The sequence below is a fragment of the Sminthopsis crassicaudata genome, chromosome 5 (genome assembly GCF_048593235.1).
Source record: "Sminthopsis crassicaudata isolate SCR6 chromosome 5, ASM4859323v1, whole genome shotgun sequence".
Classification (NCBI taxonomy): domain Eukaryota; kingdom Metazoa; phylum Chordata; class Mammalia; order Dasyuromorphia; family Dasyuridae; genus Sminthopsis; species Sminthopsis crassicaudata.
In genome coordinates, this window is record NC_133621.1 from 22,442,680 (window position 1) to 22,465,954 (window position 23,275).

General features: G+C 36.1%; 1 protein-coding gene across 2 annotated transcripts in view; it reads right to left on the reverse strand.

Moving 5' to 3' along the window:
• Nucleotides 1-23,275, reverse strand: part of RBMS3 (RNA binding motif single stranded interacting protein 3) — a 1,412,069-nt gene that overhangs the window by 1,142,201 nt on the left and 246,593 nt on the right. For both annotated transcript variants that reach the window (XR_012482314.1, XM_074267882.1), the window contains exon 2: nucleotides 8,357-8,425. Coding sequence is in view for 1 of the 2 variants with exons in the window: in XM_074267882.1 (XP_074123983.1) it covers nucleotides 8,357-8,425 (69 nt within the window). In the remaining variant the exon portion in view is untranslated. The remainder of the gene's footprint in view (nucleotides 1-8,356; nucleotides 8,426-23,275) is intronic.

Sequence of the window (23,275 nt, forward strand, 5' to 3'; positions counted from 1 at the left end):
TCAAGTCTAAAGAGGTTACATGACTTACTCAGGTTCACACAGCTAGTAAATGTCTGAGGTTGGATTCAAATTCAGAGCTACTATGACTCTAGGCACTAAACTCTGTTGTTGATTACTGAATTGATTTGATCTGAATTGAATTAAACTAGACAAATATATATGAAAGGAGAACAGACAGAAGAGTTAGCATCTCTCAATTCTATATCTGATTTTATTTTTACAAAGAATAATAAGTAATTGACAAATTACTTACTAGGGCTGAAGTCTACCAGACTGGCCCTGCCTCTCTTCTCCCAGGGCATGTAATCATGACTAAATCAGGCCTGTCTTCTTCTTACAAGTCACTCAAGTTTCTGCTGTGGCTGTATGAGTAGCTTAACACCCAGCCTTTGAAGCCCTGTCATCTCACATTATCTGCCTCCAGGAAATAGTGACACTCAAATATCAGTTCCAATTCCTCATGGGAGTCACCTGGCACCTAGTCACACATTAGTCCCCTTTAAGTTCAACTGGCTTTAAATTTCAAAGATAAGGCTTCCTTGCTCTTGGCCATCCATTCAAACAGTCATCCATAACATTTAAGATTGGGAAAACTGATTCACTCAGTTTAAATATCTATAAATGCCTACTATGTGTCAGGAAGGCACTGAATCTCTGTATAATCAATAGTGATTGCCCAACTTAATCTTATGATCCATGAAACACATGAATAAAGGTCCCAAACTGGCACCCCTATGATATCTGCCTTCTGTTGTATCCTCAAAACATTTATTAGCTTCTTTTATGCTATAATAGAAGAGCTTGATTAGGTTACAGAGGAAAATCTCATGACTGATAAGTAGGAAGGGAAATAATTTATTAAACTTTTCCAAGTAGAAAGTTTATAGAAAAGACAGGATGATTTTTTTTAAATAAAGCTTATCAGAATTTTAGTCTTACAAACTTGGAGGTATCGTCATGACAGACAATGACAGGCAATTCTATTACATGTGGAATAAATGGTTATAGAATTTACAAAACCTTTTTTTATTATGTTCACAAGAAAGACAATATAAGCTTCACATTTAATTATTACTCATCCTTTTAAAAGTATTTAAAAATATCCTTCATCACATCATCAATACCATTCACACAGTCATTTAGGGTTTAAAAACACTTTACAAACATTTTTAGATTTTATCTTCATGACAGTCTTAGGAAGTAAGTGCTATTATAATCATCTCCATTTACAGATAAGAAAACTGAGGCAGACAGAGGTTCAATCCCTTTCCTACATACGTACATTCTGAGTCTCAATTTTAACTCAGGTCTCCCTGACTATATTTCTATTGCTTCGTCCACATTGCCATCTCTAATCACAATTCCAGCAGAATCATTATTGATCATTTCCTCATCTAAATCACAGATGGGATCTTAAAAATGGACATAGAAACAGTAGCACTGATGATGATGATGGCCATGAGAATGATGAAATAATAATAACCCCATGTATCTAGGCCTTTAAAGTCTGCAAAGCCCTTTCCTCAAAACATTATAAAAGTAGGAGAAGTTAGTACAAGTTTTATTATCTTTATTTTCTTTTATCATTGCCTTTCATTTTGGGGGATACCTCTGCCCCCAGCCACCATGACCATTCAAACCTTCTTTGTAACAAAGAAGTAATGCTATCCACGTTATTTCATCTGATGCAGTCAGTATACAACATTCTCCATGTCTCCATGTCTTCTGTGGGGAGAAGGAAGTTTTCATTTTAATTCTCCAAGACTGAAATGTATTCCTGGCCCTATTTGACAGATGAAGATGAGATGTAAAGTGACATTATGGAGTTAAGTGCTTTTTTATAGTTTGCAGTTGTAAAAGTATTGTAGACAATACATGGAAGCCTACCTATTCATAAGGAAACACAGTAACCTGTTTGCAAACAGCCAGATGGACCCAAACCCAATAATCAGTCTCATTAGTGGATATTTAAAACTGATCACTTTAGCAACACAACTGCACAATGAAAAGCAGAGAGGACCTTCTAGTCCATATAGTCCAATGATAAGGTTGGAAAAAAAAAGAGATAGTTAAAGATAAAAATAATTAGCAGGAAATTCCTTTTTGGGAGAGGCAGAAGGAGATAACAACAGAGAATTCCTGTCTTATTTACAAGAACAGAGAATTCCTGTCTTATTTACAAATATCTCCGGAACCTCTTGGATAACATCTCTGTACAAATGTTGTTTTGATGACCCTAGTTATGTATAAAAGGAAGGTCTAAAAAATGGAATCCTTGCACTCGGTTCATACCAGCCTTATGCCCGCCAACTGGCAGCCCCTTGTCAGGCAGTTTGGTCTTCCTGGAGGCCAGATACCTGTCTGTCCCTTTACTATCAATAAAGACTTTGTTTTGGTACAGCATTGAGTAGCAAATTCATTCGCTACCGAACCCACCCTTGGTTACTTTGGGGAAAGACAGAGGTTAATCAGACCCAGGAGGAAAGGACCTGACCTATCTCGGTTTAGAACCTCAATTTACTCCTCATCACAATCATCCCATTTTATAGATTAGGAAATTGAGGCCCAGGGATAGCTAGATGATTCTCACAAGATCACACAATAGGAATCAGGACAGAATTTGAATCCCGACCTCTGATTCCAGAACTACCAGCGTTCCCTCTCAAAGGGAGTCTTCACAGCCTAACTGCAACTGTGCAGTACTCAGGAAACATGCTGGCTTGGAAAATTGCCTTGATATAAAGGGGGAAAGCCAAACTTTATGGTACTAGGAGTGAATATCCCAATTTTATAGCTGACTTTATTTTCACAAAGAATAATAAGTAATTGATAAGTTACTTATTCAAGGCTGAAGTCTAGCAGACTGGCCCTGCTTCCCTTCTCCCAGGGCATGTAATCATGACTAAAGCAGGTCTATCTTCCTCTTACAAGTCACTCAAGTTTCTGCATCAAAGGTCAGCATGAATATAGCTGAGTCCTCTTTGGTGTTATAGGCCCTTTTGAGCAGTCTTCTGTTTATATCAGTTACCTCAAATGTAAAATCAGAATAATAATAGCTCCTACCTTATAGGATTGTTGTAAGATTCAAATAAAATAATAATTTTAAAAGCACCTTGCCTGGCATATAAACAAATGCTTTATATAAATGCTTTCCCCCTTTCAATTCCCTCTTAGTTTCAGTATAGAAACTCCTGACTTAGCATACACCCCCTCATGTAATAAATAATAATCATAAATAAAAAACCTGAGGCCTAGGGAGGAGAAATGCCCACAATATAGATAGCAGAACAGAGACCTGAACCCAGATGATCTCATCCCCAAAGTGTTCATTCTGTCACACTCCAAGGTTTTGGTAGGAACAGTGAACCATAGAATACTAGGCCTGTGCTGCATCCTCCATCTATGATTTACTTAAACCATCCAAAAACAAACAGGGGGGGATATACAAATATGAGTCAGTAAAGACTTGATGTGGACGCCAAAGCTGACTGGAGGGCAGCAGAGCAGGAATCCCCCTGCTGGGTTTCAGCATTCCCATTCAAACTCAGAGGCACTATTTGTGAAGGTATTTGCAATGCCTGTGAAGTCTCTAAGCCTATTAAATCCCAAATACAAAAGACAAAAGCTTTACAATAAACACAAATTAAAGAGAAAGAGATTAGAGTGCCAGTGACAAAGGAGAGGAAAGATTAGCTTGTGTGCTGGAGAGGTGGAAAGGATTACAAAAGAGGCCTGTGGAGTGAGGACTACTAGGAAGAAGTTTCTTCAGCAGTTTGCCCAGAAGGTGAGTCAGCATACCAATAAATATCATTTCTGAAATTCAAAGCCTCTAATAGAGGGAGAGCTTAATTAGATCAGTTTCTGATAAGCAATCACCTCAGAAACTCCAGGAATGTGTAATCCAAGGCTAGGGACAAGGCAGCCTTTGTAAACTACAAGTTCTTAAACTTAAATGTCCATTAAAACTGCAGGAACCTACCTAGGCTTATGAAAACTGGAGCCAAAAGATAAGTTCTAAATTGTACTTAACAGTTGTCCTTTGTTCAATAACCTTCAGTACCTTGGAGAGCTCATCCCCCCATTAAAAGGTACTAAGCAGAACAGAACCCAAAGTAATCAGACCCTTAATATCTCCCTTCAGTGAAATTGTGTAAATAATATGATTACAAGTTATTAGAATATTATCATAGATTATTGTAACATTATTAATTAGATTGTAACAGCTGACATTTATATAATAATAGCACCTACTCGAATCGTTGGGAAGATCAACTGAGATAATAAAATATGTAATGTGCTTTAAAAACCATAAAAGCACAATATAAATGACAGTTGTATTATATAAGGTTTTAAGCTTTGCAGAGCACATTACCAACAATTATCTTTGCTTAACCCTTTGTTTAAAAGGTTTGTTTAGCCCTTTGTTTAGCTACAATATATCTCTCCCTGCTCTGACCCAGTTATGCATCAGTGCTTCTCCTGGTAAGTGCCCCAAGTCCAAGAAGGAAATACTACTATGAGAGTTAGGAAAGGGGGAACCCCTTTTGGTTTGGCTCAAGGATACATAGTTAAATGAAGTCTAGTGACGGCACAGAGTCCCCTGTAAAGTAATTTACAGGCCCGGAAAGTGGGCAGAAATCCCTGACATGACCAGCATAAGGATGCCATGTTTGTTAACTCTGTAAAGAGTGATCTCCAGAGTTACCCCTTTTTATAATGGGGGCTCTTGGTGACCTTGAAGGTGGGTGGAGTCCCAGGCTCCTTGCTGGTTTCAGCCAGGGTTAGCATTGAATAGAATTCAATGGGTTTTTAGACAAGGAAGAAGCTGTTTGTGGGGGTTGGGGAAACTTGAGCAGATAGTCGGGGGCTGGGAAAGCCCAAATTAGCTCAGATCTGGTGGGGGCTGGGAAAGCCTGGATATCATTGGAATTCAAAAAGAGTGCTTAAAGGGACCTCAACCTCCATCACTACAGCTATTTAGTATCCCTATTTTAAGGATAAGGCCTCTGAGGCTGGGAGGTAGTAAGCAAGATAACTAGTGTTTCAGATGAGATTTGAACGCATAACCTCAAGACTGCAAATCCTGTTCTATCCTTTCCATTATACCTCATTTTCATCCTTGAAGAAATTCAAGAGGGCAGCAAGAGGGAAATTCAAGAGGGAAAATATATATTTCTAAGCTAGAGAGAAGGAAACTCGTACACTGGATCAAGACTCCAGTTTCTACTTCTGGTTTGACCACCAGATAGGCTTGTGACTTGGCATTGGGTTACAAAGATACTCCTTTAAGAAACTAACAAACAATAAGGGGAATACATCTACACAGAGAATTAGAATACAAGTGGAAATGGCATGCTGTTGTAGAAAGAGCACTGAATTTGAAATCTGAATTTGAATACTGGTTTTGTTATATGTATGATTTTAGACAATTCTCCCCCCAATTTTAGGTTAAATTCTTTTGATCACCAATTTCCTTATCTGTAAAATTAGGGTATTGATCTAGAAACATAAATAGGCATTGTAGTTTAGTGAGGAAGAACTGGTTCTGGAGTTGTAGATTCTGGATTCAAATCTTGACTCTGCTAGGATCATATTACCTGTGTAGCCCTGGGGCAAATCTCTTTGAGCTCTCAGTTTCTTCATCTATAGTATGAAGAGCTTAAATAAAATGATCTCTAACATCTCAATTTATGATCCATTGGAATGTCGGTCTCGGTAAGATCCTAAAAAATATTTAAGGAAGGAGATACTGGTTTTTACTAAGTAAGGAAAAAAGAGGAGAAGGAGGAGGTGTAAGGAAACTGCAGAGGGGAAGAATTATGAAAGAGATGGAACCTGAATTGAACCTTGAAAGAAAAAGGTTCAGATACATGTGGGTGGAAGAGAAAAGAGTTTCCTCCAGACCTGGAAGGCAGTCTGAGCAAAGGCACAGAGATCAGAGAGGGCAGAACAAGAATTTGAGATGGAGTTTAGATATGGTCTGGCTGGAATGGAGAGTATATGAAGTTAATGTGATCATGCTAGAAAAGCAGATCAGAGCCAGAACACTATAGGCTTTGAAGGCCACATTCATAAGGTTGTTCTTTATTCAAAAGGTAATAGGGAGCAATTAAAGATTGGTGAGTGATGGGGCAGCATACATAATCAAAGAACTACATTAGAAAAAGAAATCAAAGAATATGTGAGAGATGGATTGGAAAAGGGACAGATTCATCTCTTTCAGAACTATACAGTTATGTAACACCAAATGTCAAGAGTTAAGAGAGTTAGGATTACCATAAGAACATAGAAATAATATATTTAGAGTAAAAATGAAGCTTAGAGATAATCTAACCCAACCTCCTCATTTTCTTTATGAAAAAATTAGGCTTAATGAGGTTAAGTGACTTATACAAGTTCATAGAAATGGCAAGTGGTAAAGCAAAGGTCCTTCAATTCTAAATTCAATACACTTTTCATTGAACCACACTGTCTCCACAATTAGCCCATCAATCCAGGAAGAAAATGACAAAATCATGAACAATGACAGCTTTAGAGAGTGCCCAAAAGAAAGGATATTTTTGAGATATAATCATAAGAAACTGCAAACTAAATGAACATAACAGATGAGGTAATAGGTGTCAAGTTATGGATGACAGGGAAGACAGTTGACCATAGAAAAGATAAGTTGTGGGGAAAGATATTGAGCTAGAGGTAACTTCTTTGTGGCTCGCTTTCTTTAATGTAAAAAGCAGACTATCTGATGTATCTCCCAAATCTCTTACAGATATAATATTTTAAAATTCTAACAAACAAGGAAACGTATAAGGATACCTAACCGACTCACCGAAATTCACACATATTAGAAGGTATTGCTCTAAAAGTCAGATTTTCTAACTCATAGAACTGTTTCCTTTCCCATTTCAAGCTTATTTAGGAAGGAAAAGGAACCACCATTTCACTGTGACTATCACCATTTATGTTTTTCTTCAATCACAGTCATTCATCCCATATCAACTAAACTATAATAAATACATTCTTTTAGGTCATCAGAAATCATAATAGCAAGAGCTACAAAATAAAATCTTGCTCAGACAGCCAAGATCCCAGCAACATTCTGCCTCTGCCTCATCATTGCTTTAATACCACTATCACAGGTCATGGTGGAAGTACCTCAAATATTTCAAACCAGGATCAGTGAATGTGCTTGCTATAAGTTCCCAAGTGACCTACACAAGTCCAAATTTAAAGCTTTCTGAAAAGTCTATTAAATTAATTTATAACCCTTTAGGAAGATGTACTGTTATCACACTAAGAAAACTAATGCAACTGAGCTGGTGATTAAGGGAAGGAAGGAAAGGATGGAAAGGCAAGATTACCCTATTGTCAACATCCCTTGGAAATCCACTGGCTGCCTTCTCATGGTAGGGCTGCCCATCACCAGAAAACAAAAGTAAAAAATAGCAGACCATCTAGGTTAATATTAGACAAATGGATCTTTTCTATTGTCGTTCCATGTCCCCTCTTTGTATAGCTGTGAGGGGCTGTTTTTTCTAGGTGACTGCCTTGTGACTTTCTGCGTTACCCCATGTTGTAAGACTCCTGGGAAAGTTTCATATAAAGAGCCTTTTACATGAGGTGACCAAGGTCTTGAGCAGAAAGGACTTGGTGAAGAGTTTGGATATAATGATACTTTTATCACCAGGTTATATAATAAGCTCTATCCTTGGCAATATAATCTACTTATTTTCTTGGATGTTTCCATATGCAGTCACAGGTTGTAGCTCTGATATGCACTATACTCTCCATACTTTTTATAACTAGCATTAATTATTACTTAGCCAGAGTAAATAGGCACCTGTCCTCAAGACATTTGAAAATACTCTTTACATTAGGTTTCATGATAATAATGAGCATGAGAAGGTATGATTCAATTAAGAAAGAACAGAAGGTTAACAGAGATAGAATCATTTTTCCAACACATCTCTTTTTCCTGCTTGACTATGTGATCATTGAGGGAATATTTTGAAAAAAAAATCTTAGCCTTCCACAAGCCACTCTGTTCTCCTTCCATTGTCACCATCACTCCCAACACTACCCCAACCTGTGACAAATCACCACACACGTAGTTTGGGTGTACAGAGTAATGGTTTAAGTAACAACTTGCCTAGTCTCTTGTCAGCAGGGGCAGAATCTAGAATAACTAAATCAGAGCCCTAGTAAGTATGCCCATCAATGAGGGCCAGGGAGTCCACACACGCACCTATGGCAATGCTGGGTTTTAGTCATGCCAGAAAATGGGATGAATAATTATATGGTTAAACACATTCCAAGGGGATTTGAGATGTCAGTGTTCTCCTTGAAAAGGGTGTATTACCTGATGTGGCTGTGAGCTGGACCATCTGCTGTAGGAAGGAGCACCTGAAGTCTTGCTGGCCGAGGTCCTCTGGAAAATAGAGAAAAGAACCCATGTTTCTGTTAGCCAGAACAGTGTAGAACAAAAAACATATTTTGGCTTTATATCAGATTCCTATAGCCTCAAAAAGTAAGCTGAATTATTTCATCCCAGTCATGGATTAGAGTTCTTATTGGGTCAGTCAGTTGGTTGACTTATCTTTCCTTCCTTCCTTCCTTCCTTCCTTCCTTCCTTCCTTCCTTCCTTCCTTCTGTCCTTCCTTCTTTCCTTCCTTTGTTACTTCCTTCCTCCTTCCTCCCTCCCTCCCTTCCTTCCTTCCTTCCTTCCTTCCTTCCTCCCTCCCTCCCTCCCTCCCTCCCTTCCTTCCTTCCTTCCTTCCTTCCTTCCTTCCTTCCTTCCTTCCTTCCTTCTTTCCTTCCTTCCTTCCTTCTGTCCTTCCTTCTTTCCTTCCTTTGTTACTTCCTTCCTCCTTCCCTCCTTCTTTCCTTTTTTCTTCTTTCTTTCCTTCTATCTATCCATTCTTCACTTTTTCCCACTGTCCCTTTCTCCCTTCCTTTTTGTTTATTTGTTATTATTATTATTATTATTATTATAACTCTACATATTATACTTACTATCATTATCATCACTTTTCAGGCATATTCTCCTTTCCTAGAATGTCCGCTTTTTGTCTTCCACCCAGCTCAATTCTGCATATTTTTCAAGACCCAACTCAAGAAGGAAGTATGCTAGAGAGCCAGTATGGCACAGTGAATGAGAAATAAGCATGAAACCACAAGGATCTGAGTTGAAATACCTCTATGACTTTGTTCAAGTCATTCCTAATCATCTACAAATGTACAAACACAGAGACATAAATATACAAAAGATAAATAAGTAAATGAAAAATGTGACCTGGTGGAAGAGAGTACCAGAGTCAACCCAGAGGTTCAAGATTGAAACTCTAGAAGTCATCCAGTCCAAGCCAGTCCATTTATAAACAAGGAAATGTAAGCTTGAAATGTTGATGTAAGTTATTAAGATTATGCAGGATTCCAGGGTTCAAATAATCTAATTCCAAATTTATCTCTATTGCTGTTATAGCCCTCTGAATTTAAAGTAGAAGTACTCCTAAAAAACAATGGTTTTAGTGTTAAAAAACATGAATCCAAGAGCTGTAATTTTCTTCTTGATGACACCAAGTGAGTCACCTCTCCTCTCCTGGTCTATTTTCCATTCTTTAATATGAAGGGGTCAGATTAGGCCATCTCCTGGGTCCCTTCCATCTCTAAATCTCAGATTGTGTTAAGATAACTGATGAGTGGAAGAGAGCATATAACTAAGGAGAGGAACAAAGAGAGCTGACAGAGGAGAACGGAGTGTAACTTAAAATATGCTTAATAGCGACTACAAAAAAACAAGGAAGAAATGATTTGCCAACTATGAAGCTTCAGTTTAGAGAACACTCTGTTCAACAAAAGAAGAGGAAAACATACTATAAATAAGTCTGGAAGATGCTCCAGACTCAGTGGTTATTCAAACACAATACAGACTGAGAGTTGTTACAGGTAGAACAAAAGCTAACCAGCTAGTTTCTGTGCTTGGTTCTGAAATTTCTCTCATGTTCATACCATACCAAAGATTTGGGAAATTTATATATTTTCAAAGGTCACATGTATGTATGTGTGTATATAACTCCATCTTCACAAATCACAAAACTCTGATAACATCTTTAAGCAGACAAAGGATAATAAATAAATAGCACTGGGGAGGTCAACTGCCAATTGGAATCTGCTTTCAACATCTCATCACAGAAAGCCACTGGCAAGTACAATCATGAGAGACATCTTCTGTTATTCAGACAGACTGAATTCTGAAAGGCAGACATTACCTTTGGGGCAATGACTATTATTTCAGATGGAAAATCATGTTTCCATTCTAAAGTGGAGAGAATCAGATAGAACCAGACTAAAAGAGCAGATGGGTTGGAAATCAGGATTTTTTGAAAAATGCTACAAAAGGCAATATACAGAATGTCCCAAGATCTCCTCCATGGCAATTAAATCACCTAGATCACAATTGGGAAGCATTCAACATTACAGAAACATGGATCATTTTAAATGATGATCTCAGGAAAAATTGTAACAAAGCAGAAGTAGCTGGCAAAACTTCGAAAAGTTCAGAAAAGAAACTTAAGGAAAGTAGGGCAAGAGGGAAGAGTAGCTAAGGAGCTGTGGTTAAATCTGAAAGGTTCCATGCACATTCACAACATACAATCTTAGAACTGATAGAAATCTCAGCAGCTAGCTAGCCCAAACTCACCCATGAACAAGAAATTCTCTCAACAATACATAACTAGAATTCATTTTCTACACTGAAACTATCCTGCCAAAGTGATGTGTTCCATCCATAATCCCTCTCTCTTGTCAGTGTCGATATGGCCAAAGCACCTTTCATAAGGAAGAGCCTAAGTCCTTCTAATTCTATTTTCTACACATTCTATCCTGTGCATATGAAGAGGATGAGGAACGTGAAGAAAAGGAGGATTATTGCGTGATAGAGAAGATGGTTTTGGAGCCTGAAGATATGTTCAATTGTCAATTCTACCAGATACTGATATGTATTAGTTTTATGACACTGAGTAATTCATTTAGCTTCACACTATTCACAGCCAGGCATTTTTTTTTAGATTTACATTTAGATTAAAATTTAGGTTAGATTACATTTAGATTAGATTAGATTAGATTTAGATTAGAAAGATATTCACTATCTTTCTAAAACATTAAATTACAGTGAAAGGGAAGGAAAGGGAATAAAAATTTGTATGGTATCTATTACATACTAACCATCATGCTAAGTGCTTCTCTTTTTATCAAATATTATGTCATCTGAGCTAGGAGGAGCTACTAATCTGCATAGATGGAGGGAATTCTCAAATTGGGAGTCCCCTACACATTTGCAATCAACAGTCCATATAGAAGCAAACAAACTTAATTTTGTTTAATGTTTTAAGAAATTATTTCATTTGATCCTTCTAACAAACCTATGAGGATCTGAGAATAATTATTATGAATCCCATTTTATGGATGAACAAACTGAGGTACAAAGAGGTTACCTAATTGGTCAAAAGTTGCACAGTTGCTTAGCTAGTAGAAGTCAGCAGAAGAACCTTAACCTAAGTCTTCTGTCTATTAAATCCTAAGTCTAGATAGAATATTATCCAGCTATTTATGGACTTCAGTTCCCCTCCTATATTCTTTTTCCTTGGATTAAATCAGTAGATTTCTTCTAGCCTTTCATGTGCTCTACTTTCTAAGCTTTCAATCATTTCTGTACCTTTTTCTGAATGTCCTCTGAAATCCCCAAGCCCTCCCCTCTGACCTTGGATAATTTGTAATTTGGCTTCTCGAATCTTCCTTAAAATTCCTGTTCATTCATGACAATATGCTAAAAAAAAAAAAAAAAAAAAACCTTCCCAATACTCCCTGGAAGCTGGGGAAAAGTGATAGGTGGAGGAGGGCACTGGTATCAGTAAGTATCAATGATTGGTCAAGTCCCTCCATTTTCAGGGTGCTGCCTTTCCTCTAGATTCATTTTTTCAGGGACAAAAGGGAAGTCCCTCTGGTGATAGGCTCACTCCAATAACCAAAAGCAGATACTCAAGATTCCAGACAGTATTTTTTCCCTTGGATTGAAAGCTGAACAGAGAATTTCCTGAAACTGGAATGGTACTTGTAGCTTTGGGATTTACTGGCTACTCTCTCCAAAGTGCTAACTGGAATGACATCCTAAAAGTGTCCTTGGCTTGGAAACTCCCAAAGAGTCTTCCTGAGACTCAGGGTGAATTGAGGCTACTTCCTTAGGTTTAGGCTATACTCAGGTGGATAAAGAATAAAGGGGGTAGCTAGGAAATTAGAATCAGCTCCATCCATTTCAGATAAATGCATGAAAATATCCATTGGAAGCAATGTACAATAGTGTTAAAAAATGTGAAGGTCAGAGGACCTGGGTTCAAGTAACACCTGTGTGGTTTGCTGCTCTCGTGAACTTGAGCAAGTCAGCTGCTCATAGGTTAATTTCTTCCTGTAAATCCCTAGAGAAAAAAGATTATCTTCTATTTGTCTCTATCCCCAGTGTATAGTCCAGTGTCTAGCAGGTAATCACTAAGTGTTCTTTGACTGACTAAAATGAGCAGCTTGGTGACAGGCTTTAAGAGTCTTATCTAAATCTTCCATATGCAGTGGAAACAATGATGAATTTCTTCCTTCCTTCCTTCCTTCCTTCCTTCCTTCCTTCCTTCCTTCCTTCCTTCCTTCCTTCCTTCCTTCCTTCCTTCCTTCCTTCCTTCCTTCCTTCCTTCCTTTCTTTCTTTCTTTCTTTCTTAAATTAATTTTATAATTATAACATTTTTGACAGTACATGTGCATAGGTAATTTTTTACAACATTATCCCTTGTACTCCTTTCTGTTCCAAAATTTTCCCCTCCTTCCCTCCACCCCCTCCCCTAGATGGCAGGCATTCCCATATTTTTAAATATCTTATAGTATATCCTAGGTACAATATATATGTGCAGAACCGAATTTTGTTGTTATTATTGTTGCTGTAAAGGAAGAATTGGATTCAGAAGATAAAATAACCTGGGGAGAAAAACAAAAAAATGCTAACAGTTTACACTCATTTCCCAGTGTTCCTTCTCTGGGTGTAGCTGATTCTGTCCATAACAATGATGAATTTAGACAAAAATTTTGGTGCAAATCCTGGCTTTGCTATCCATTGTCTACTGCAACCTTGGGCAAGTAAGTCACACATTTAGATTCCATTTCTTCATCTATAAAATTAAAGAATCTAGATAACCCTAGACTCTTCTATCTAATTTTGACATCTATCATCAACCTGTAACTACTTTAATGGCTTGTCCAGCTCTAAACCTTTGGTTCCATAATCTAATCAACTAATAAACTGACCTGAAGCAACCAGCATTAAGCCAAAGTAGAGTAGACAGCCTTTGCTTCTCCAATAGATACTCTCAAAGCTATTTTTCTGACTTCATTTCTCCTTCAAAGTTTCTATTGATATTTCTCTTACCTCAATTTCACATGTATTAAAATGTTGTGGGAGAGAGGATGGGAGGCTGAGGTTTCTAAGGATAAGAACGTGACAATCCCACAATCCTCTGCCCTGTTCAGGTCTCATCTGGTAACTCTCTGGGCACTTCATTTGATAGGTTGGAAACCATCCAAAGGAACATGAAGAATCCTGACTTAACTCCCCATGAAAGTTAATTCAAATTAATTCAAGGAAATAATAGCGAGGTAAAATGACAATAACAGCCAACATTTCTATAGCACTTTGAGGTTTGCAAAGTGCTTTATACATACCTTCAAAATAACCCTGTGAAGAAGTGCTATTACTTACTATTTTTTTATAAATGAAGACACAGGAGAAAATATTAAGTGGAAGCTGTAGGGTATAGTGAATAGAGCCCTAGGCTTGGATTTAGGGAGATTTGAATTAAGTTCCTTCCCTAGACACCAAACATGGGATCCTGGGCATTTAACTTCTCTGAGACTTAGTTTCCCCATATATAAAATGGAGATGATAATAGCACCTAGCTCAAAAGGTTCAAATAAATAACATTTGCTAACTTCTTTGCAAACTTAAAGCATTAGAGATTTGCTTGTTAGTATTATCCTCCTCCTCCTCCTCATCATCATTATCAACATTCCCTTTGGCTAGAATCATATATCTTCCTTTGCTGCTCTATCATGCTATAAACTCATACAGAATTCATCAAGTCCTGTCAATTACTTGCCCAAAATCATCTCAATGGCAGGGCCCAAATTCCAAAGCCATTATTTTTCTCCATGGAACTACTTTGTGAGTTTTGGTCACAGTGAGCCATTTTAGATATTTCCAATCGTGCTCTAGACTAGAGCTCTAAGGATTCTGCATGGCTAACTTTATTAAACATTAAGGATGGGTTAACTCATGTCTTCTTTTGGATATGCTCTTTACTTCTTGACACCTTCTAAGATGGCAAATGACCAGCTCTCCTTTACACTGTTGTTTCTTTGCCAAAAGTGCTCAGATTCACAAGAATCCAGGAGCTTCAGTATTATCAGAGAACCAGAGGATAACATCGGAGTCAGTGGAAACTTGGAGATCAGGCAGCCTTCTTTTTACAAATTAAAAAATAAAACACAAATCTGAGACCAAGAGAGATTAAATGCCTTCCTCTCAGTTACCCCACTATCTTCCAACAGTCAGGGAGAGGTACCCGGACTTCTCAGAGCAAAGGAGGAGGATGCTAAGGTGAAGGCTGATGACTAAATTAAATTAATCCTTTTTCCTCAAAGGAGGGAGTGCCTGCTAAATTATAAAGGACAGAGAGCTCATAATTTATTTACTTCATTTCCTGTTCCCTGTCTTTAGTCCTGTGCTCGGGTGGCTTCCTGCCTAAGTCTTTAGGGAGCAACAGCTGTCAATCTTCTTGAAGAAAGCTCTAGTGACTTGTTTCAAGGCATGTGAAGTGACAGGGTGACAGTATGCCTCTGAAGTCTCTAAAAGGGCTGAAGAACAAGAGAGGCAGAAAATGCTATCTTTACAAATGCATTTTTTTTTTGCTTTATTTGCCCTTGAGTTTATTTTTTTTTTACATTTTATGTATCTTTAATTAACATCAGACTTACATATTCCACAATACAAAGCATTCAATAACAAGACTCTTAATGTAAAATATCAACAATGGATATATGAATGAGTATATAAAGAAACATAACTTCATCCAGATTTACCTTATTTGAATTTGTTTCTACATCAAGCTACAAAATAATTTCATGATACTATATAAATATTTTACATTGTTTAGTGTAGTTATTACCCCACAGATCATAACTTTTCCTTTCTTTTTTATTTTTAATATGCATTGCTTTCTGAATCATGCTGGGAGAGAAAAATCTGAATAAAAGGGAAAAACCATGGAAGAGAAAAAAAAAAAGATAAATGGAAAAAAGAAGTGAACATAGCATGTGCTGATTTATATTTAATCTCCATAGTTCTTTTTCTGAATGCAGATGGCACTTTCTATCCTTTGTATAGAATTGGGCTTCTTGCATTGGATCACTGAACCCCTGAGAAGAATCAAGTCTTCATGTTGATCATCACACATTTTTGTTGTTATTGTGTACAATGTACTCCTGGTTTTGATTGTTTCACCCAGCATCGGTTTGTGTAAATCTTTCTAGGACTTTCTAAAATCAGCTTATTCATCATTTTTATAGTACAATATTACTCTATTACCTTCATATACCATAACCTGTTCAGCCATTCCCCAATTAATGGGCATCCACTCATTTACCAATTTTTTGCTACCACAAAAAGAGCTGCTATAAATATTTTGTATATGTGGGCTCTTTTTCCCTTGTTTATAATTTCCTGGGGATACAGACCCAGTAATGGTACTGCTGGGTCAAATGGTATGCACAGTTTTATAGCCCTTTGGGCAAAGTTTCAAACTACTTTCCATAATGATTGATCAGTGCACAACTCCACCAACAATGCATTAGTGTCCCAGTTTTCCCGCATTCCCTCCAACATTTATCATTATATTTCCCTGACATCTTAGCCAATCTAAGAGGTATGAGATGGTATCTCAGAATTGTTTTAATTTGCATTTATCTAATCAATAATGATTTAGAACATTTTTTCATGTGACTAAATATGGCTTTAGTTTCATCTGAAAATTGTTCATATTCTTTGATTATTTATCAATTTGGGAACAACTTGTATTCTTATAAGTTTGACACAATTCTTTATATATATTTAGAAAAGAGACCTTTATCAGAAACACTGGCTATAAAATAAAATTTCCCAGTTTTGTAATTCTTATTTCTGTTGGTTTTATATGGGTATATTTTATGGGTTTATTTCATAGTTTATTATTATTATTTCATAATCTGCAACTTTGCTAAAGCTATGAATTGTTTTGAGTAGTTTTAGATGATTTTCTAGGATATTGTAAATATGTCATCATATCACTGCAAAAAGTGATAGTTTTATTTCCTCATTGCCTATTCTAATTCCTTTAATGTCTTTCTCTTTTCTATTGCTAAAGTCAACATTTCCAGTACAATATTGAATAATGGTGGTGATATTGAGCATCCTTGTTTCACCCTTGATCTTATTTCCCACACTAGAAAATGAGTGGATGTCCATCAATTGGGGAATGGCTGAACAAGTTGTGGTATATGAAGGTAATGGAATATTATTGTACTATAAAAATGATGAATAAGCTGATTTTAGAAAGTCCTAGAAAGATTTACACAAACTGATGCTGGGTGAAACAATCAAATAAGATTCACCTTGATCAAATTAAAGAGAATCTGGAATACATCCAGCTTCTCTCCATTACAAAAATAATGATTGCTGATGGGTTTAGATAGATACTGCTTATTATTTTAAGGAAAGCTTCCTTTATACCTATTCTCTCTAGTGTTTTTTTCAATAAGAATGAATGCTATATTTTGTCAAAAAGCTTTTTCTGCATCTATTGAGATTATCATATGATTCCTGATGGTTTTGTTAAGATGGATGATTATGGTAATAGCTTTCCTGATATCAAACCAGTCCTGCATTCCTGGTATAAATCCCACTTGGTTGTAATGTATTATCCTTTTGATAAGTTGCTATAATCTCTATGTTGATATTTTATTTAAAATTTTTCCATCGACATTCATTAGGGATATTGGTCTGTAATTTTCTTATTCTGTTTTGACTCTTCCTGGTTTAGGTATAAGTACCATATTTGTGTCATAAAAAGAATTTGGCAGGACTTCTTCTTGACCTATTTTCCAAATAGTTTACAGAGTATTGGAATTAACTATTCTTTAAATAGTTGGTAGAATTTATTTGTAAATTTATCTGGCCCTGGAAATTTTTTCTTAGGGAGTTCATTAATGGCATGTTCAATTTCTTTTTCTAAAAAGAGACTAAGTAGTTTATTTCCTCTTCTGTTGATCTGGGCAATTTATTTTTTGTAAATATTCATCCATTTCAGGTAGATTGTCAGATTTGCTGCCATATAATTAGAGAAAATAGGTCCTAATTATTGCTTTAATTTCTTTGTCATTGGTAGTAAATTCACCCTTTTCATTTTTGATGCTGATGACTTAGTTTTTTTTTCTTTTCTTTTTCCAATCAAATTAACCAATGTTATTGTTTTATGGTCTACAAAGGAAGCAATTACTATTTCTGTCTTTCTGCATTTGATTGTGAGGTTTTTATACCTTAATACATGTTCAATTTTGTGTAAACGCCATGTACTGACAAGAAAAAAAGGTATATTCTTTTCTGTCTCTATTCAGTTTTTTTCCAGAGGTCTATCATATCTAGGTTTTCTAGGATCTTATAAACCTCCCTAATTTCTTTCTAGTATTATTTTGTGGCTAGAGTTATTTAATTCTGCGAGAGGAAGAATTGAGGTCTTGCATTAATATAGTTTTGCTGCCAAATGCCTTAGAATAAAGTTTTCTTGTCTTTAAGGCTCTGTGTGAAAGATCCAAATAATGAGTCAAAAAAACACAAACCAGAACTTCATAAGGCTCGGCTCAAATGCCATTTCTTCTTGAAGCCTATCCTAATTCCTGCAGCTGAAGGTGGTCTCTTCTTCCTCAGATTCTCCCAGAAAATTTTGTCTGGACCTTACCTTGGAACCATTTTTTAGAGATGGGAAGAAGAGGTCCAATAGTTTGATTTAACCAATTAATGAACTTCCCATGGGAAAAATCTCTCAACAAAAGGGACGGGCAAAAAGATGTATGGTTCACTAAGAGGTATAAGATACAAATACACATCCAAAAAAAATACATCCCAAGCAGGGCATGAGAACTTGAAAGCCCTCAATTTATTACTGCATTCAGGGTTTCACAAACTATCCTTCATTCTACTTATCTGAAGAGCTATACCTCTTTTCATAGCCCCAATAGAATGTAGGAAAGCTGGCATTTATACAGTATTATAATGTTTACAAAGAGTTTTACATATGCTGTTATCTCATTTGATCCTTACAACAACCCTGAGAAGTGGATGCTATTATTATTCCCTTTATATAGATAAGGTAACTGAGGGATACAAAGATTAAGTGATTTGCTTCAGATCACATAGCTAAGTCAGGATTTGAACTCAGGTCTTCCTAACTCTCAGCCCAGAACTCTATCCTTTGCATCAACTAACTGCCTCCAATTATGTATGTGATTAATTACAATAACAATAATAATAGCAAAAACAACTAATTTATCTAGTGCTTATTTTGTACTAAATGTTATACCAAGCACTTTACAACTATTATGTCATTTGATTCTCATAACAACCCTGGAAGATAGATGCTGTTATTATTCCCATTTTACAGATAGGGAAACCAAGACAAATAGAGGTTAAGTGATTTGACCAGAGTCACACAACTGTGAACCCTAGTTTGGATCCTACCCAGCTGTCTCTAACTATGGAGTAACCATAAAATAGATCAATAAACCCTAGATTCCACCATAGGGCTACTCTACCATGGATGCTTTCAGATATAAAAGTAGAGTTTGTAACAGTTTATTTGAACTTTGGGGATTATGTTGAAGACAGAGTGGTTTGGGCATCAGTGGAAACACAGGAGAAAGCCTCTCCAGTTCTGCTAAGTGAAATCCCAAAGTCATCAATATGGACTTTGGTCAGCTTTCAGAGAGATGATAGAATTTGAAAAATCTCCTTCCAAATGAAATATTATGCTGCATAATTGCATGGGAAAACAAAAAGAGTTCTAAAATAGATTTGACAAGAGGAACTTCTTGTGTTGGTTGGATAAAATTGCAGTTTTAGCTTGGAAAAGGGCTTACATAGTCTCAATGCTCTGATTTTTCCCATTCCTAGTGGTCCATAGTGCCCTGTAGGAAATCCTACATCGTAGCTGCAAACCAGTGCAGCATTGACTGGTGTGGTACTAAAGAGGAAGTGCTCAGCAAATGACATCAGCAATTCTCTGAGGAAGGAGAGAGAAGTGGTTTTGGTGGCAAAGTGGTAAAGACTTAGAAAGAGGCCCTGAGAATATCAGTTGCCTTATTGATAAGCTCTGCCTCTCTCCCTTCAACAATCTATGATCTGTATAGAGTTGGAAGGCTGTTCTTCTTTTTATTCTGTTTAATTTAAAGCATCATTTTATCTTCTGATCAGATAAAAAGGAAGCATCACATGGGGCTTGGAAGTGGTGATTCTGAGTAATCTCTGAACTAAAGTATACTCTGAATTTGGATGGTTTCATGGGGCCCATGTCTAAGGGGAAATTTGAGGGGATATATTTTTCCCTTTTATTTTCTTATTTTATATTTTTAAAATTTATTAGTTTTCAACATTTATTTTTCTAATATTTTGATTTGCATTGTTCTCACTACCCTTTCTCTTTCCCAAAACAGCAATATGATATAGACTATTCATGTATAACACTTTAAACATAGTTCCACATTATTCGTGTTGTGAAAGAAGAATCAGAACAAAAGGATAATCACAAGAAAGAAAAAACAACAAAAAGCTGAAAATAGTATACTTTGATCTGTATTCAGACTCTACAATTCTTTCTCTGAATGTGAATAGTATTTCCCATCATGAGACTTTTTAGAATTGTCTTAGATCCTTGCATTGCTGAGAACAAAGTCTATCAAAGTTCTGCTTCTCTCCCCCAAATAGTCCTTATTTTGTGTAAAATTGGAAGGCTGAATTTTGCTTGTTATTCTTTTTACTCTGTTTAATCTAAACCATCATTGTGTCTTCTGGTCTGATCAGATAAAAAATAAGTATCAGATGGGGGCTTGGAAGTAATCATTCTAAATAGAAAGAAAGTAGAAAGAAAAGAAATCTGCCCAATGTTGCTATTTCTGTGTACTAGTTCTGCTCATGTCATTCAGCATCAGTTCATGTAAGTCTTTCTAGGCTTTTCTGAAATCTGCTCATTATTTCTTGTATAATAACAGTATTCCATTGAATTCATGTGCCACAGTTTGTTCAGCCATCCCCCAATTGATGGGTTTCCTCTCAATTTCCAATTCTTTGTTGGGGTTGCAGTTTTTAAATAGTCCTCAAACACATTAAAACACCCTTGTTCTCTTTTACTGTTCTTTTCATACACATACATCTGGAAATTACTCTATGACTTTAATCTTTAAGAAAAGAAAGATAGCACAGTTGGGTGGGACTTAGTCATAAAAGAGGGAAAAGGACTCACATATATAAAATATTTGTAGCAGCTCTCTCTGTAATGGCAAGGAATTGGAAATCAAGTGGATCCCCATTGATTGGGGAATGGCTGAACAAATTGTAGTATGTGAATATAATGGAATATATTGTTCTATAGGAAACCATGAGCTGGCTGATTTCAGAAAGTCCTGGAAAGACCTAAATGAACTGATACTGAATAAAGTGAGCAGAACCAGAGGAATATTGTACACAGTAACAGCAAGATTGTTTGATGATCAACTATGATAGATTTAACTCTTCTCAGCAATTCATTCAAGATAATTCCAATAAATTGGGGATGGAAAATGACATCTGCGAAAGTTAATGGGGATTAAAAGCATAATATTTTCAAATTTTTTGCTTTTTCTTTCTCACCTTTTTTCCCTTTTGACCTGATTTTTTGTATAATGTGACAAATATGTTTTTAAATATTATATATGTACAACCTATATCATTTTCTGGCTGTCTTGGGGAAAGGGGAGGGAGAAAAATCTGGAACAAAAATTTTACAGGAATGAATGTTAAAAAAAAAAAAAAAAAAAACAGCTACCTTTACATATATTTGGAAAAAAATAAAATACTATTGAGGAAAATAATTAATTAAATCACTTCCTGCTCAATAACAAAAAAAAAAAAAAAGAAAGGAAATCATGCAATCTTTATTTTGTAGATGAAAAACAAACAAATAAGTCCTGAGACCAAGAATGATCAAGTGCTATGTCCATAGTGGGTGACTTTTCCTCTCTGCAAAAATATAGCTAAGGACTAATGGTCCATCTGACCCCATGCAGAAATAATCATGGGACTTTTGTAATTCCCACATCTTTAAGATGTATAGAAGTCAAAAGGAATCCTCCTGAATATATGGGAGTCCTCCCTAGAGCAGTTTCATATTTTTTAGATGAGGATATGCCTTCTTCCTAAGGAATGAGCTGTATGGAATAGTGAACATCACAGGAGCTACTGAAAGCATCCTTCTTTCTTAAAATTTTCTCTGGGGTAACAAGACAGGTTTTGTTCTTCAGCCATTTCTCATGCTAATTGCTAGATACCTAATAGCTTGACTGGACCAATGTGCTTTTCAACTGGAAAAGTAGCCTAGAATTTTCTTTGTAAAATATCAGCTAAAACATTCATGTGTCCTTTGAGGTTCGTGTCTTTGATGAACACAATGAATTAATCAACCAACAAGCATTTATCAAGCACCAGCTATCTGCCAGGCACTTTTCTGGTTTCTCAGGATACAAAGAAAAAACAAAAAGTCCCTGTTCTCAGGTTACTTACATTCTATTGGGAAAACAATATAGGCACAAAATAGCATATTGTGATGCTTCTGAGTTCTGAGTTCATTGGCATAGGTATTTTTTCCCATTTATGAAGATTACAAGTTCTCTGTGCCAGAGCAGACTGGTCTACATGCTTACCTGTGCTAATAGTCAGACTGAATACGAGGGGAAGACGTGGAAAGGGGAGAAGGATAATTACAAGACTTTAATTGCTAGAATTTTTACTGTCATCACCATACCACAGGCCTATGACCAAATTAAAAGAGAAACAGTGAAATTAATTTCAAGGAAATAAAAACTGAAAACCAAATATTCAGAACTCTTAATAGATTTACTATTATATAAATATATGGCCCAATGCAATATCTCTAGAATTCTCACAAGAGTTTGGGGAAAGACTGCCCTCTTCAGACATAGTTTTTTTTTTTTAATATATTATTACTGTTATAATTTTAAAGAAGCTAGAACTAGCGAATAGTTCTTTCTCTAAGGCAGAAGAGTAAATGGGAAAAAAATTCAAATCAGAATTTGTTAGTAATTAAAACAAAACAATTTCACAGAAAGAAAGCCAAAGCAGTTTTAAAAATGCCTACCTATTTAGTCTGTCCCTAACTTGCCAAAATCACATTTTTTATAAATATTGCACATGGCTCCTGGATATTCTAAGCATGTGCTAGACTTCAGAGCTGTAATTAATTAATGGAGCTGTCTGAGCCTGAGATGTTTACTTAAGCTGTCATATATCTGTGTGTTCAGAACAACCACCTGAATTCACAATCATTGGCTTCCCTGACATTAGAATATTTAATAACCGCGATGAGCTCCAGTCTCATTTCACAAAAAGCCCTTGTTTTCTCTCTGTCAGTCCTAACACCCCCCCAAACTGCAATTAAGGAAATTGTCAGAAGGATGGTCAACATGCATACTTGATCTGCCAGAAAAGTACACTGTTTTTTACCTCTAGGACTCTTTGTTTTCCTGAGAATATTATAGTTGGGGCACAAAGACCAGATTTTAAAACACCAAATTGTTGTTTTTTTTTATTTTTCCTCAATATGATTCAATCCAAAGGCATATATATATATATATAATATTAAATATATATATATGTATATATATATATATATATATATGATTATTCAAAGAATGATTATTCAACAAGAATAGTTTCAGAGAAAACTGGGAAGATTTGTGTGAACTGATGCAGGATAAAGTGCAGACAAACAGGAGAGTACTTTTTACAATAATGACACAGACAAATAATTTGAAAAGATTTAAGAAGTCTGGCAAATTCATCGAATAATCCCTATTCCAGAGGGCCCATGATAAAGCATGCTAGCCATAC